Source organism: Pteronotus mesoamericanus, unplaced genomic scaffold (assembly GCF_021234165.1).
Source record: "Pteronotus mesoamericanus isolate MK-2021 breed Mesoamerican mustached bat unplaced genomic scaffold, CSHL_Meso_final scaffold_174, whole genome shotgun sequence".
NCBI lineage: Eukaryota > Metazoa > Chordata > Mammalia > Chiroptera > Mormoopidae > Pteronotus > Pteronotus mesoamericanus.
The window spans coordinates 36,913,081-36,927,222 of record NW_026555309.1 but is presented as its reverse complement, the minus strand read 5'-3'; the positions used below and the strand labels follow the sequence as shown (position 1 = coordinate 36,927,222).

The 14,142-nt window shown below is 41.9% G+C and overlaps 1 protein-coding gene across 2 annotated transcripts in view; it reads right to left on the bottom strand.

Moving 5' to 3' along the window:
- Positions 1-14,142, bottom strand: part of NSMCE2 (NSE2 (MMS21) homolog, SMC5-SMC6 complex SUMO ligase) — a 207,210-nt gene that overhangs the window by 155,104 nt on the left and 37,964 nt on the right. For both annotated transcript variants that reach the window (XM_054590481.1, XM_054590482.1), the window contains exon 3: positions 6,043-6,149. In XM_054590481.1, coding sequence (XP_054446456.1) covers positions 6,043-6,149 — 107 coding nt within the window. The remainder of the gene's footprint in view (positions 1-6,042; positions 6,150-14,142) is intronic.

The following is a 14,142-nucleotide window of genomic DNA, read 5'->3' as shown; positions in this document are numbered from 1 at the left end:
CTTCTTGCTGTTCTGCTGACAACAGTAATTTCTCTGATGCTCGGGTATCTTCTGTCCTCAAATTTTACAACCGCCTAGTTGCTTCTCCTTCCTCCTTGGTCAATGATTCACAGTGTGGGTGCATTTCACATTTAGTCAGTAGATGATCATATCCAATAAATTATATCGTCTGGCCTGAAAGTTTCTTCAGATACTATAAATTACTGGGTTGGCCAAAAAGTCTGTATGGTTTTTTCTGTAAAATAAAGGACACGTTTTTCATTTTCACCAATAACTACTGATTTAGGTATTTTGAGCATGTCGATTATCTTCCATGTGGTGTAACGTTGGTTATTCTTAATTAATGTATTGATTTGATCACTATCAACTTCAATTGGTCCATCTGACTGTGTATCGTTGTCCAGAGAGAAAGCTCCGGTATGAAACTTTGCAAACCACTTTTGACATGTTCCATAAGGCACAGCACCTTCTCCGTTACACTGCGCAAACCATTGTTTTTTGCGTTTCAGTTGCATTTTTACCTTTCTTGAAATAATAATGACTATGCCAAAAATGTTGCATATTTTCTTTCATCTTCAATATTTAAATGGCTACACAAAAATTCATCAACTTAGAAAAGATTTTTTAAAAAATTTTTTAAATGCATGGTGATATGACAGCTGTCACAATACAATCTAATAAGATTGTTTTGCTATTAGAGCCATCTTACAAGGGGGGGGGGGGAACAAAAGAAATTTTTGTCCAGCCCAATACCTGCCTCCTAAGTGAGAAATGCTCCCCAAATCTGGTTTAATTAAAATGGTAACTCCTAACTTGCAAGATACTCCTTAAGAGTTAATGTTAAAGTAGTGGATGTTAAGGTAACTTTAAAGTAAGATTTACAGAAATCAAAGCTTACCAACTGATGGAGGGTGAAGGGTGAGGAGGCACAGGGAAGTAACATGTCAAAAGCATTCTCAACTAGTTGTATAATGACAAGACTGAGGTAAGCTCTACCTTTGACCCACACCTTGTTCTCTTATTGTATCTAAGATTGTGCTGGTTTCAACAGCTTACACGGGGTATATTTCCACTCTTCTACCTTTCAGCCAGATTCAATGTTCAGGTTAACTTATCAAGTAAAAACCACACAGCACAAGGGGCATACCCATGAACACATTTGTAAGAAACACCACAAGCAGACTACTTTAGCCCTTAATTGCTCCTGTTAGGTTAAGAAGAAAAATACTCTCCTTCCCCAGGCTTTTGGTGGGAATTGTTATAAAATACTGACTTCAGAACAAAATAAAAACAAATATGTGGCAACTATCCAATTTCAATGCTTTCAAATCTTATGTAATCTATAAGCAACACGCAGCACCAAAGAAAGTGAGAAAGTGAAGAAAATACAAATGCTCTGGATTTCCCAATACATTAATATGCTGAAAGAGCACACACTAAAAGAACACGTAGGGGTAAAATCGGACAATTCTTTTGATATTTAAAGTTTGTTAAAGTAAAATTACACAATTAAGCACAGTATCATGACAAAAAAATAATAAACTACAAAGCATATTGTGAATCTCAAGCTTTAGTTACTTTTGCTAAATTCTAGCACCAGACTGCCCATCAGAAAGCAGAGAGGATATGCGTTTCATCACTGACTGCTAACGACGTGTGCAATAGCCTGAGCCTGCCAGGCCGTTCATCCCTGAGCTTTACGGCACTGTCCTTTTTCAAGGAGAATCAAGGTCATATAAATTTGCGAGGACCATCCTGATGGCAGCAGCGGGACTCCTTACCATCTTTTTGAAAAAATGCACACCTGAAAATGGATTTGCGGATCCCTTGAATTAAACTGTTTCCAGCCCCTGGAATCTGAAGCCCGCAGGATGGGACTACAGGCTTAGTCTTTCAAAATTAAAGAATCACAGAATCAGAATCCCACAGTACTACCCCTTCTATTCACTACAGGGTAAATAGCCTCATTTTGAGAGGATTAGTGAAGTGCAGTGACTGGGCCAGTGGTTTGAGAAGCAGAAGGTCAGCAATGACGTGATTCTTCAATCGGCTACCGCCCTGATTTGCACAACCAGGCACAGCTCCCGGTACACGGCAGCACTCGTATCTGTGAACGAACGGTCGCTGACCAAGCTCAGGGAGGTTATTCAACTACTCTTTATACTTGAAACTTTCTATACATAAAGGTAGGCTTTCTCTGGCCTAATTTTCTCAGACTAAATCTTTGGATTGATCAAGGTACTCTCAAACGTTGACACTCAGGCGATCGGAAGACAGACCTTCCATTTCATGCACAAGGCACATAAACAGAGAAGTTCTACGTCACCATTCCCATGCTGAGGCTTATCTGGCTTTGACCTTATTAAATATCACTTCCTCAGGAAGAAGTCCCCAACTCCCCGAGAATATTATACCCCCTGAGTTATTGCTCTCCTTGAACGTTGTGCTTTCCCTTTGAGAACACACCACAATTTAAGTAGCGTGTATATGGCTCTGTGCTAAATGCGTGTCCCCGTCTCCAGACTGCGGACGTCCTGAGGGTGGGGGTCACATGGGTCTGACTGACTGACCCCCTGTGTCTTGCACCTAAAAGCATCTGGCACACAGAGACGTTAAGTAAATATTCAGTCAATGAACGTTTGAGAACAAAGAGCCCAACCAATGGTGTCCATTCAATATACTCAAGAAATAAAAGTTTAGAAATCAAGTAGGGGAGCATTAACTCATTAAGTGTGATGTTCAGAACTTCAGTCCCCTCTCAACATGAAACTGAGCAAAGCTTTTCCCCGCAGTGACAGAGAGAAAGGAAGTAGCTGCACCATAGTTCATCTATGTGCCATTTTACAGCCTTCAAACACTTCCATCACTTGTGTGGTCTCATGACTCAAAGTCTCCAATGAATTCATACAGACCTCTTTGCAGTTCGAAATGAATGTTTTGAAGAGTTGTGCCAAGTATAAAACCTATTTATCCTGAAAGTTTTTATAAATGACTTACAGACTATCTGTTTCTTTGTTGTTGCTGTTGTTGTTTTAAGTGCTACTCTATAGTACTGCCTTACAAACTACCTGGGACACGGTTCTTTTTTCTTAAATTTTCAGAGAACTGAAATAAATACTGATTCCAAATAAGATCTTTGGGCTTTGGAGAATATACAGCAGCTCTCAGTTTCTCAAAGGACACAGAAAGGCAATGTGAGAGCTTCTGCTGAAAGGGGTTTCCCTGGGACTGTTGGTAAACTGACCTACACTTCTCAGGTTCCAAAATAAACTGCTCAAACCTTTTCAGGGGTACACAACCTCCAGGATTCTGTGCAGGTGAGAGCAGGGGGGGAGAGACTTATTTAAATAACAGGCTCTAAAGCCCTCTGATGTTTAATTTTTAACATGCTGTGACTATATGAAAATTCATAAACAGAGCGACTACAGGAAGGATCAGAACCGGGGCATATGACACAGCAATGGGAGAGCAGCTCTTACAAGTCTGTGACAGCAGAAGTTGAACGGGGACTCAGCCAGGTTGCTACAATCTGTGTTCTTTCTTAGTGATCTGACTTAAACAACTTCTTTGTTTTAGAGGTCAGGAACACCTCACACTGTAACTGAACAAGCTCATACCTAATCCTATGATTCCTAAATTTTAGACTAGCCAGGTCAAAGCCAATTAAAGTTCTATTTCAAAGCCCTGAAATGAAGTGAGCAAAGTACTTGTTTTTGAGAAAGACTTTGCTCCATTTTCCTAAGCAATGTGCTTCGAAATCTGGGTTTACAATAACATAATGTCTTAATATCTCTATCCAATTTTATGAATGTCAAAGTGTTTGAAACACACACACACACTATTTTAATCTGACTCACATAATCATCTTGTGAAACAGGCAGGCCAAGGATTTTATAGATGAAGAAAAAGAAGTTCCGAAAGGTTTCGTTCCCTGACTCAGGATCATAACTTAGCAATTGGAAGAACTAAGGCTGGAAGGGTTTCTGATCCCGAGATCATTGCTATTTCTAAAGAGCTATACCATTCTGGCCCCTCTCAAGCTACTGCTCATTTCTTATCCCTCACCAAAACAAGCAACAAGATGGCAATGTCCATAACTTCAAGTATGTAAAGACTACATAGTACATTAGGAGGTATAAAATATTTCCTGAAATACTGCTCATGTCCCCATATGGTTTCAGGCCTTAGAAATCTTCTAAAATTATGGTTTACTATTCTTGGTCTTGTGTCAAGCTTACATAAAGAGCACAACTTTGCATCAGAAAAGAACAATAAATATGTTTTCTTTTCTTACAAAAGACCAGGGACCTTCCTCAAAAGCACAAGAATCACTAAATCCAGTTGCTCTGCAATCTACCACAAACTCAAGCATAGTCTTTCCTGTTTAGTAGGGTGGGAGTAATGGGAAGAGGCCTCAAGGTGAAAGAAATGCTGTTAACTACCAGCCGTTTGAGGGGAGGGGCTTTTTTTTAAATGAGTGGCTCAGTTTCTTGAAGGGAAAAGAGTTCATTTCTTCATTTAAAAATACCTTAAGTATCTGTGAATCCTAGAGTTTAATAGGGGAAAAAAAATCCACATTAAGTTCTTTAACTTCCCAAATCTGGTTTTCTTATCTATAATGTACACTATGCTCCCATTTGCACAACTTCAAAGTTAAAAATAGACAGGCCTATCAAATAACCTCCATAGAATATAAGAGTCAAAGCAGGATTGATCTGTATAATAGGGCTAACTCTGATCTTTGGTAGCAAATGCACTTTATTCTATAGTCAGCCTTGCTCTTTTAAGGTAGTGGTTTTCGACCCTGGATACATATTCGAATGAGTTATGAAAAATATAGGTTCCCCCAATCCTGCTCCAAACCAATGAAATCAGATTCTCTTTAGCGTAGAGACTGGCTGGTTCTAGAAGTCAGCTGGAATTGAAAACCTCTGATCTAAGTGCTTTGTTATCCAGTTTCACATGCCCCGACGTGATGTCATTTTCATATTTTCCTACGGAAGAAAGATTCACAGTACCAGGACTGACAGCCACAATGCCTTAGCAACATCAGACTTTAGAAGCCAGACTTTCTGAGTTTCTTACTTGGATAGCAACAGATATTCTTAAGTTAATCACAAACAATACACTTAATAAACACTAATCAAATACAACAACAACAACAAAAAACTGAAAAGAAAAATTTAAACCAGAATTTTTTAAAAAGCTTTTATAACTTTATAGAACTAGGTAACGCTCACTTAAGCATGACTTAAGGATTATATCATATTTACAAATTTATCTTCCACTGAATATTAGCCAATCTCATAAAATATCTGATTTTTGGAATTTTCCCACAGATATAAGTAGAAAAGGCAAATAATGAAACCAGAACTACAAGACATCTGATTACACAGGTATATGAAATAAGTTCAAAGGGGAGTTTCCACTGCTCAGAGGACAAAGGGCTTCTCAGAAACACCACTGCAACTGTATTGCTCACTTCTTACTCAGCCTGGTGCTGCTGAAAAGGAGGTTGCTGTGTCCCCACCTTCACTACCTCTCTGCCGTCCTGGTGGCAGCTGCAGTCAGAGATAAGTCTGGCTTCTGGAAGAACCAAAATGCCAAGCTTCTTTATTTTTAAACTTGCTCTGAAACTTTTCCATATTATCTGATTCTATGAATTCTGCAAGAGCTGCTTATTAGTTAAAGCTGGAGAATGAGTGACTAAACCTGGTCTACATTGTGTGCTTAAGTAAAGAGAAAAAGAAAAACGAGTTCCATGGAATTTTTAGAAAAGTCTTCTCATATCCTAAGGAGGCTTAGGCTAAAAAGTTTGAGACCAAAAGATGCAGGGATAGATGTAATGTCCTAACTATACTTAGGTGGCCTCCCTGGGAAAGTATTTAAGATTCCTATTCTATGAACTTCCTGATTAAGAAGGAATTAATGGCTACTACGGTAAAAATAAGGAAATATTAGAGAAGAATTTTGATTTTGTGTTTTTATTTCTAGGTCACAGAGTTGTAACCAAACACAACCAGAGGAGTGGTATAAACTTACATGATTTATTGTAGACTGAACAGCCTTTACATAATGGTTTAGTTCCCGATCCATCATAACAAATTCAACCATCGCCTTATCCATACTGTATTCACTACTCACTTCAGCTGAAAGAAAGAAAAAAGCAATTGTTATTTTCTATTTAAAATGCCATAGCTGGAAAAAGTTGTACCAATACAATGTCTATCAGTCCATGCTCTAAATGATTTTTAAAGGCATTGCATGTTTTTTAAAATTACCTCAACATATACATGTTTCATTCAAAATGCTAAGAACACACTTGCTGAAAAAGCCTCAACAGCAGAAAGCTGGACTCAAATTCAGGAGTTCCTGTCTCTGCCACGTACCTGTTTGATCATTAATCAATCACTACTCTTCTCCCTGCCTCAGTTCCCTCATCCCCTAAAGCACCCCAGTCATCCACCAGCACGGGAACCTCACTGGACTGTCAAAGGCCAAATAAGGAAGATTTCCACTTCTACTGACACTAGGTTGGGTTATGAGAACCAATCCTCCTACGGAAGACAACTGAAAAAAAAAGAAATCTTAAAAAACAAAAGAGTCATGATACGGTAAAAAACAACCAATGCAAAATCTAGGAAAAAAGATGTAAAAGAAAAGCAAAGCACCAAACAGAATCTCGTGGCCAGTGAGGTTCCCTTCCTCAGAAACAGGATGAACTAGAAGTAATCCCACCCTGTTTCCAGGCTGCGGGGGGGTTGGCCTTGGCCACTGAGCAGAACAGAGGGAAGAGGGAGAGAAAACAACCTGTTTCTGGAAAACCATGGCCACAAGCCAGCCCTCCTGGATTTGCAGCCTGGTTCCCCTCACCTGAGCGGTCCTGGGAACCTAATAACTCCCGATCTCTGTGGGGTGGAGGCGGGGGGGGGGGGGGGGGGGTGGGAGGGTCCTCAAAGTCGAAGTGCCAACAGGTACCCCCCTCTGGAGGAGACACTTTCATCCTAGCCTCAAGAATCCCAACAAATAATTGTTAAGGACAATGAGCATATTAAGGGGTGGGGCCAGGGAGAACACTGGGGGCGGGGGGGGGGGGGGGGGGACACGCACCGGGACCTTACCCTAAAAAACACAGGAAAACAAGCCACCAAGAGGAAGAATCAGCAGAAACAGGTCCACAATGTTTCAGATGTTGGGATTATCAGTCAGAATATGAAACTACTATGCTTACTATGTTTAAAAAATTAAAAGACTCTCAGGGAAAAGGAGATTGGAAAAGTGAGATTAAGTTTCCTAGAAGTGTTTTTTTTAAATTGTTTTTCTTAAGCTCTAAACACAAAGGAAAAAAGAGAGAACACAGGATAATAAAAATTTTAACATTAAGAAAAACTGAATGAAAGGAAAATAAAACTGACTTCTATCGCATTTGGAAATGCAGATATTCAAAGGCTCCTCATTCAAACGTCGGTATTTCTTGTGTACTCGGAAGAACAACATGACAGATCATCCAAAGTCATGAAATAATGTAAAATCCAGTTACATTTGGCTTTTTAAAATGATTTTCCTAGGCTTTAAAATTAGTCTTTAATTTTACAATAGTTAATTACAAACACATTCCATAAAATATCTGAGTTAACCTGCTTCTGGGAGAATACCTCTTGGCTTTTAACACCTAGACTTTGATTTACTATGGACAACCTCCCACTGGGATCACACAGTTTAATTTTTGAAAGCCCTTAGAATTGTGCCTTTGCCAAGAAAAAGGCTATGAAAAGTTCTGCAAAATAAAAGAAATACGATGACAGTTCTCATGATCGGGGTCAGACAGCAATTTCAAAACCAAGGCCAAGGAGAGCTTCCCTATAAAGGAGAAAGTAAGCAATGGCTGAGTCAGTGTTTGACAGCAGGAGCCTAAGGGGCAGCCTTGGAGGCAACCGTGGCTCACAGCGCGGGCGGCCCCGGTGCCTGGGCAGGCTGGAGAACCCACCCCAATACTGAACGGTGCGGCCTGAGGCAGCAAAGGGACAGCACCAGGAGGGACCAGGAAGTCAGTCCTAAAAATAACAGGATGACACTGCACCTGGAAGTGATGCTCCGTCAGATAACGTCAGGCTAAAGGCAGTGTCTGGGTCTGCTGCAGGGACCGGACACTGCGGGCGAGAACCAGCAGAGACTCCATAACAGTCCCCAGAAGAGAGGCCAGGAGAGCGTCTGTTCCAAGTTGCAACCCACCTCTGCTAGTTTAGGATTATTTTTGTGATTCCTTTTATTCTTATTACCCTTACTTTCCTTATTACTACGAAAATAACCTCTTTCGTATAATGTTATTTGGGTTCATGTTTCGGAAACACTAGGCTAGGGAAGACAAAGAGAATCTGTGTCTTTTTCTACTAAAGAATTAAGGTAGGAAAAGAAGAGCAGCAAGGGAAAGTGGTGGGGGGTAGGCAGAGACAAATGTATTTGAAAAAATAAATTAAAAAAAAAAAAAAAGAAGAAGAAGAGCATAGTGCTGCATAAAAAAGGTCAACAGGCCAAACAAATGCCTAAAGAATTCAAGAATTCAGGAGGGCAAAAGGATTAAACAAGTAAACAGGGAGCTCGCTGTTGACCACAAAGGCGCTGGGGTGGGTGTGGAGGGCCTGGCCAGCCACAGGGCCCCTGGCCCCCCTATTCCACAGCCTACAGCCCCCCTCTCAAAAATCCCCCACTCTTGCAGGGAAAGCCCTTCCTAAAAATCCACACCGACCAGTCTTTACAGCGCACATCCCTCAGGTGCCATAAACAATCTTGTCTTTTTATATGCATTCATCTCATTTCTCCAAACAGATTTTAATCCATTATGGACAAGAATGATGCCTCAGTGTTCTTGGGATCCAACAAAGAATCGCAAGCAACTCTTTCTTCAATATTTCTTATATGGCCATTATTTAATAAAGTTCAAAATTAAACTTTCACCAACTATAAACTGTCCTGCCTCAGGTAGTCGATTGAATTAAAATATAGAGAAGATATGATACAAATGCATTTGCCTCTTATATTTTCACTGTGATTTTTTTCCTTAGGAAAGAGGCCAGCACAGTAAGGTGATGAGGGGCAGGGAGGGAGAGCGGGGGGGTGGGGGGGGGGAATCACACAAAAGATGTTAAAATTCACAGAATGGCAGCCCCAGAGAGGAAAGTATTTCTGTACCACACCTCTGCAAACCTAGCATTAGAGAAAAGTGGGCAGGCAATAAAGCATGGAAAGTAATAACAGTGATGACAAAAATATATACAATAATAATAGTAGCAACAGCTAACAATTACTGAACATTTTATTACGTGCCAAGACTGTACGGAACACACCATCTTTACATTAAACCTCACGGCAACATTAAAAGATACGTCGTTTTATCTCCCCTTTATGGATGAGAAACCAAAACACTGAGCAGTTGAAGTAGCCTGTGCAGGACACAGCAGGTCTCCCACTCAGGCTTCCTTATGGCAAAATCTGCACACCTGGCTGCCGAGGCTAAGAGGGGCCTAAACCCAAGGACCAGCACTACTACCTCCTCCTGAATATCCAGGGACACAAACCCTCAGCGGGGAGGAAGTCATGGCCATGAGCTTCACTTTAGCTCCCTGGGGATCCCTTCCAGGTAGGACACGAGGTAATGCCCCTCAAATGCTATCAGACCTGATCCTGGAAAACCTTTTCCAAATCCCTCAAGTAGAGGAAACTCATAAAAAAAATTTAAAAAAATAAAAAACACCATAATTTTCCCTTTTAGAAGATTACAGCTGACCCTTGAACAACATAGTGCACTGAGGGGGGTACCCCATCCCACAGAGTCTCCCTGGTGGCCGCAGATGAAGAAACCAACAGTACCAGACACTATGCCCGTCAGGAGAAGGGGGCGGCGAGTCCCTCTAGCGGAAAATGTCCAGAGCCCTTCTCTTGAAGCGGCTTTTACTGAGTTGAGCTGATATAGGGATACACAGAATGTGTGTAAAGCTCATCAATTAATGTTAAACAGTAATGATTAAAGGAAGGAGATATGATTTAAAGATAACAGTAAAGGGATTACCAGAGTCTATCTGAGTCAGGGTCTGGTAGATAGAGTGACGCCCATTCGCCCTTTCGGCCCTGAAACCTGGGAAAATAATCTCATCCTATGTTCAGACCCCAAACACCAGTACTCATTAACTCAGCATTCTTAGCACAGCAGGTTTCATAGGATTCAATGCATTCTTTTTCCAGGACTAACTGCCCCTGGGAACCGCCTGATCCAGTTTAGGATGGTACCTGCCTCTAGCACTGTTTCAAGCCTGAGTGGGGGGGGGGGGGGGCGGGATGACAGAGCAGCCAACAGATAAGGAGGCTTCTTTCAGACAGAATGAGGACTCTGGCCATGACAAAGCCAAGAGGTGAGGGTCTTTTTCCCCTTCTCTGTGTCCCCCAAGTCCTTCCCCAATGGCCCCTATATGACTGTGTCTGTCTTAGGTTGTCCCTGCCATTGAAGGGTCTTAACTGTCATTGACTAATCAGCCATCCTCTGGGACCAAGCGGGGTGATGTGAGGGAGGCAGGGGCTGCGCCACTGCCAGGTGACAGGTTTTGTCTCCTCCGTGGCCTATTTTCCCAAGGCCTCCTTGCTCAGCTCCAGCCTTGGGGCCCTCCTGACTGTCGGCGAGGCTACAGTCCCTGAAACCAGGTGGGACAGTTCCCAACAGGGCATGTCTACGTACACACAGATTTTTTAAAATGATTACTGCAAATGTATTTGCTCTTCCTTATGGTTTTCTTAATAACATGTTCTTTTCTTTAGCTCACTTTATTGTAAGAATACAGTATATAATACATTTAACATACAAAATACGTGTTAAATGGCTACTTATGTTATTGGTAAGGCTTCATAGGCTAACACCAGTTAAGCTCTGGGGAGTAAAAAGTAATGCATGGATTTTCAGCTGCGTGGAGGTCAGCAACCCTAACACCCATGTTACTCAAGAGATACCTGTGTTAAATTTTGGTTTTATTTTTAACTGAATTTACTGGAGTGACACTGGTTATAAAATTGTGTTGCTTTCATGTGGGCAATTATGTAACACATCCTCTGCACACCGTATTGTGTGTTCACAACCCCAAGTCATTTATGCCCCCTTTACCCTCTTCTACCTCCCTGCACCGCCCCTGCCTTCTGGCAATCACCAAGCTGTCCCCCGTGTCTATGCGTTTCATTTTGTTTTTGCTTAATGCCTTCGCCTTTTCCACCCAGCCCCGTAATACCTCTCCCCTCTGACAGCTGTCCGCTAGTCACCTGGAAATCCTATGGCATTTGTCTTTCTCTGACTGGCTTGTTCCACTTCGCATAATACTCTCCAGGTCCGTCCATGTTGTCACAAAGGGTAAGATTTCCTAAGATTTCCATAGAACCAAGCAGTGTTCCATTGCATAAATGTACCACAGCTTTTTATCCACTCATCTACTGGTGGACACTTGGGCTGCTTCCAAACCTCCGTGACTATAAATAACACTGCAATGAACATAAAGGTGCATATATATTTAGCTGTACTACGTTTTAGCACTGGTGAAGGGAGTGACCTTCCACATCAGCAAGGCTAACTAGAGGTGCTACCAAGTCACCCCCTGGATGTGAGGAGAGGAACTAAGCCAACTCCGCCTGCCGAGAAGCCAAATCTCTACGAGGCCAAGAGATGGCAGCAACAGAGACGGAGGGGGCAGCCATAGAGGGCGATGTCTGAGAGGACGGGGAGCGTCCATGCCAAAGCCGTTTCTGTTTTTCAAGCCTTGGGCTGCCCTCTTCAGCCAAGCAGGCTCTGGAGAGTCCAAGGATTTTTCTATTTCTTGGATGCGCCTTTCTATGAGCGTGCATTTATCACAGCCAACCCCTGTTGGGTTAACCATACGAACCTAAGTGATATACTTGAACGTTCATTTACAAGCCAATAAATACATGGGCAAGGCTCATCATAGAGAGAGCTCAGAGTGTGCGAGACCTGCGTAACACATCAAGTGCTCTACTTACGAAATGGTTAAGAAGTTAGCACAGTAACTAGCTGAAATCTCTTCCCCTGCCCCAGCAAATCAAATCCAGAGGGCACCGAAACCTTGATTTACGTTATAAAATTGCAAATATTTCAGTTAATATGATAGTAATAGGGCTGCCCTCCTACAAATCTGCTGTCTGTACCCAGTGATCTCAAGTGCTACGAACTGCTGGAAGTATGCAAAGAAGTTTAAAAGTGTTCCTTAGACCAGGAAAGGCCACAGCATTAAACCCATTCTTACAAGATGGTTTCTGTTTCTTTTTTTTTTTCCTCATGTTCGGTGGCAAATCCTAGAAAAATAATAATAACCACTGAAGGAAGGCTTCCTCTTAGACTGAAGCACTTTGGCAGTTATATACTATAAAAAGTATCTGAGTGGATGAAGTCGGCCTGCATATAATTTTCCTAAAGTCAAACAAACCTATAATTATGCAATCTAAGCAGCCACGCTATTCATTAGACACGTCATCTGTTACTCAATGTCAAAATGCACTAACAGCAACATTGTAACCATTACTAACTCTCTCTTTTTGAAGTGTTGAAAAGGCATTCAAATTACATGATCAGTAGAACATAAAGCAGAAACGGGTGATTCAATATTGCAATCAAATCCAACTGAAAACAAAATTCTTGAGAATTCAGTGAGAGCACGATGATAGCTCAGGCAAGGAACGAGCACAAAAGCAAAGTGGTCATGTTGCTGGATGTCTTGAACATGGAAGACCGAGGCAAGATGAGGGAAAGAGAGGTCTGTGAAAGGAAAGGGATGGAGGGGGCAAACTAGCTATTTCTACAGCTGTGGCCTCAAGTAAGACCAATCTCAGGCCCTCTGCCTGGAAGATGGAGGCAGGAAGACTGCAGTGATACGGTGATCCTTACCGAGCAGGTCACGAACACATGCAGCATTTATCCAGGCTGAGTCCCAAGGTTGTCGAGGGTCTATTCACATTTATTTGTTCAATATAATGGCCTTTTCTAAGCCACAGGTTAAAAATGAGGAGAACAACCTGTATTTTGGCTACCCCGAGTTCAGGGGGGCCTGGTCAGCAGAACAATCAAGCTCGAGTTCCAGACCGGTGACCAGGTCAGCAAGGACAGAAGGGAAGTGATGCAGCTTCATAATCAACTATTCCAAGTAAGGCCCCTCCCTGGCCACAGCTGTCCCACAGCCGCAGCCCCAGGCAGCACTACAGAAAAAGACACTCGCGCAAGGCCCAGCTCCGGGGCTTGAGACGCACAGTGGAAACAGGCCCCAGAGCCAAGTAACTTCGCTATCATCCCCAGGCTGAAGGGCCTTCAGTGAAATTGACAGGAAAATGACACTTTTCTTCCTCTCCCTGCTAGCCTGTCCATATACGTTTCTATGCCACCTCTCTATACTGCCAGATGTCTTTTTGCTTTGCTCTGCTGTTCCCTATGATCTCAGCCCTTTCCAGAATCCTCCCTAATCTCCCGAATAGAACCAAAGGCTTTATGCTTTGTAAATCCATAAACCTTCTTTACCTTTACAACCCGGACACATGAGTACGTGTGTCAGGTAGGCACACCCTGAAGACAAATTTCACCTACCTATCTTTTCCAACCTTTTGTCCCTCATTCAACTGCACAGTTTTGCCCATGGCCAAGATATTTTCTGAAAATCTGTCCCAAACAAATAAAAGTTGCAGAACCAGGTGTTGCTCTGTCCTACAAAGTCATGTACAAGTACATGGGAACAGGAACAATACCGATAATATATAGTGATTAAATTCAACTCTGTGCATTTTATTACTAAAAATACCAGACTAAGACAAAGCAGCCATTTAGTGTTCTCATGGGGTTGCTGACTCCAATTCAACATGAATCATACACTCTGAAGGACCTGATAAATATTCAGTGCCATAAAGTATGTATCATTCTGGCAAGCAAAACGGAAGGAAAGGAGGCCTATAAATTTCCTAGAGAATGTGTGGGGGGTGGAAAGGGATACATCAGGGAGACTTTATTTTCTGAAACAGAATAAGTATTTCCTAATCTTGTCAAGTTAAAATTTGATTCTTCTATGTTTTGTTAGCAATAAATTTCTTCTTTTTGAATAAACTCAAATAAATGGC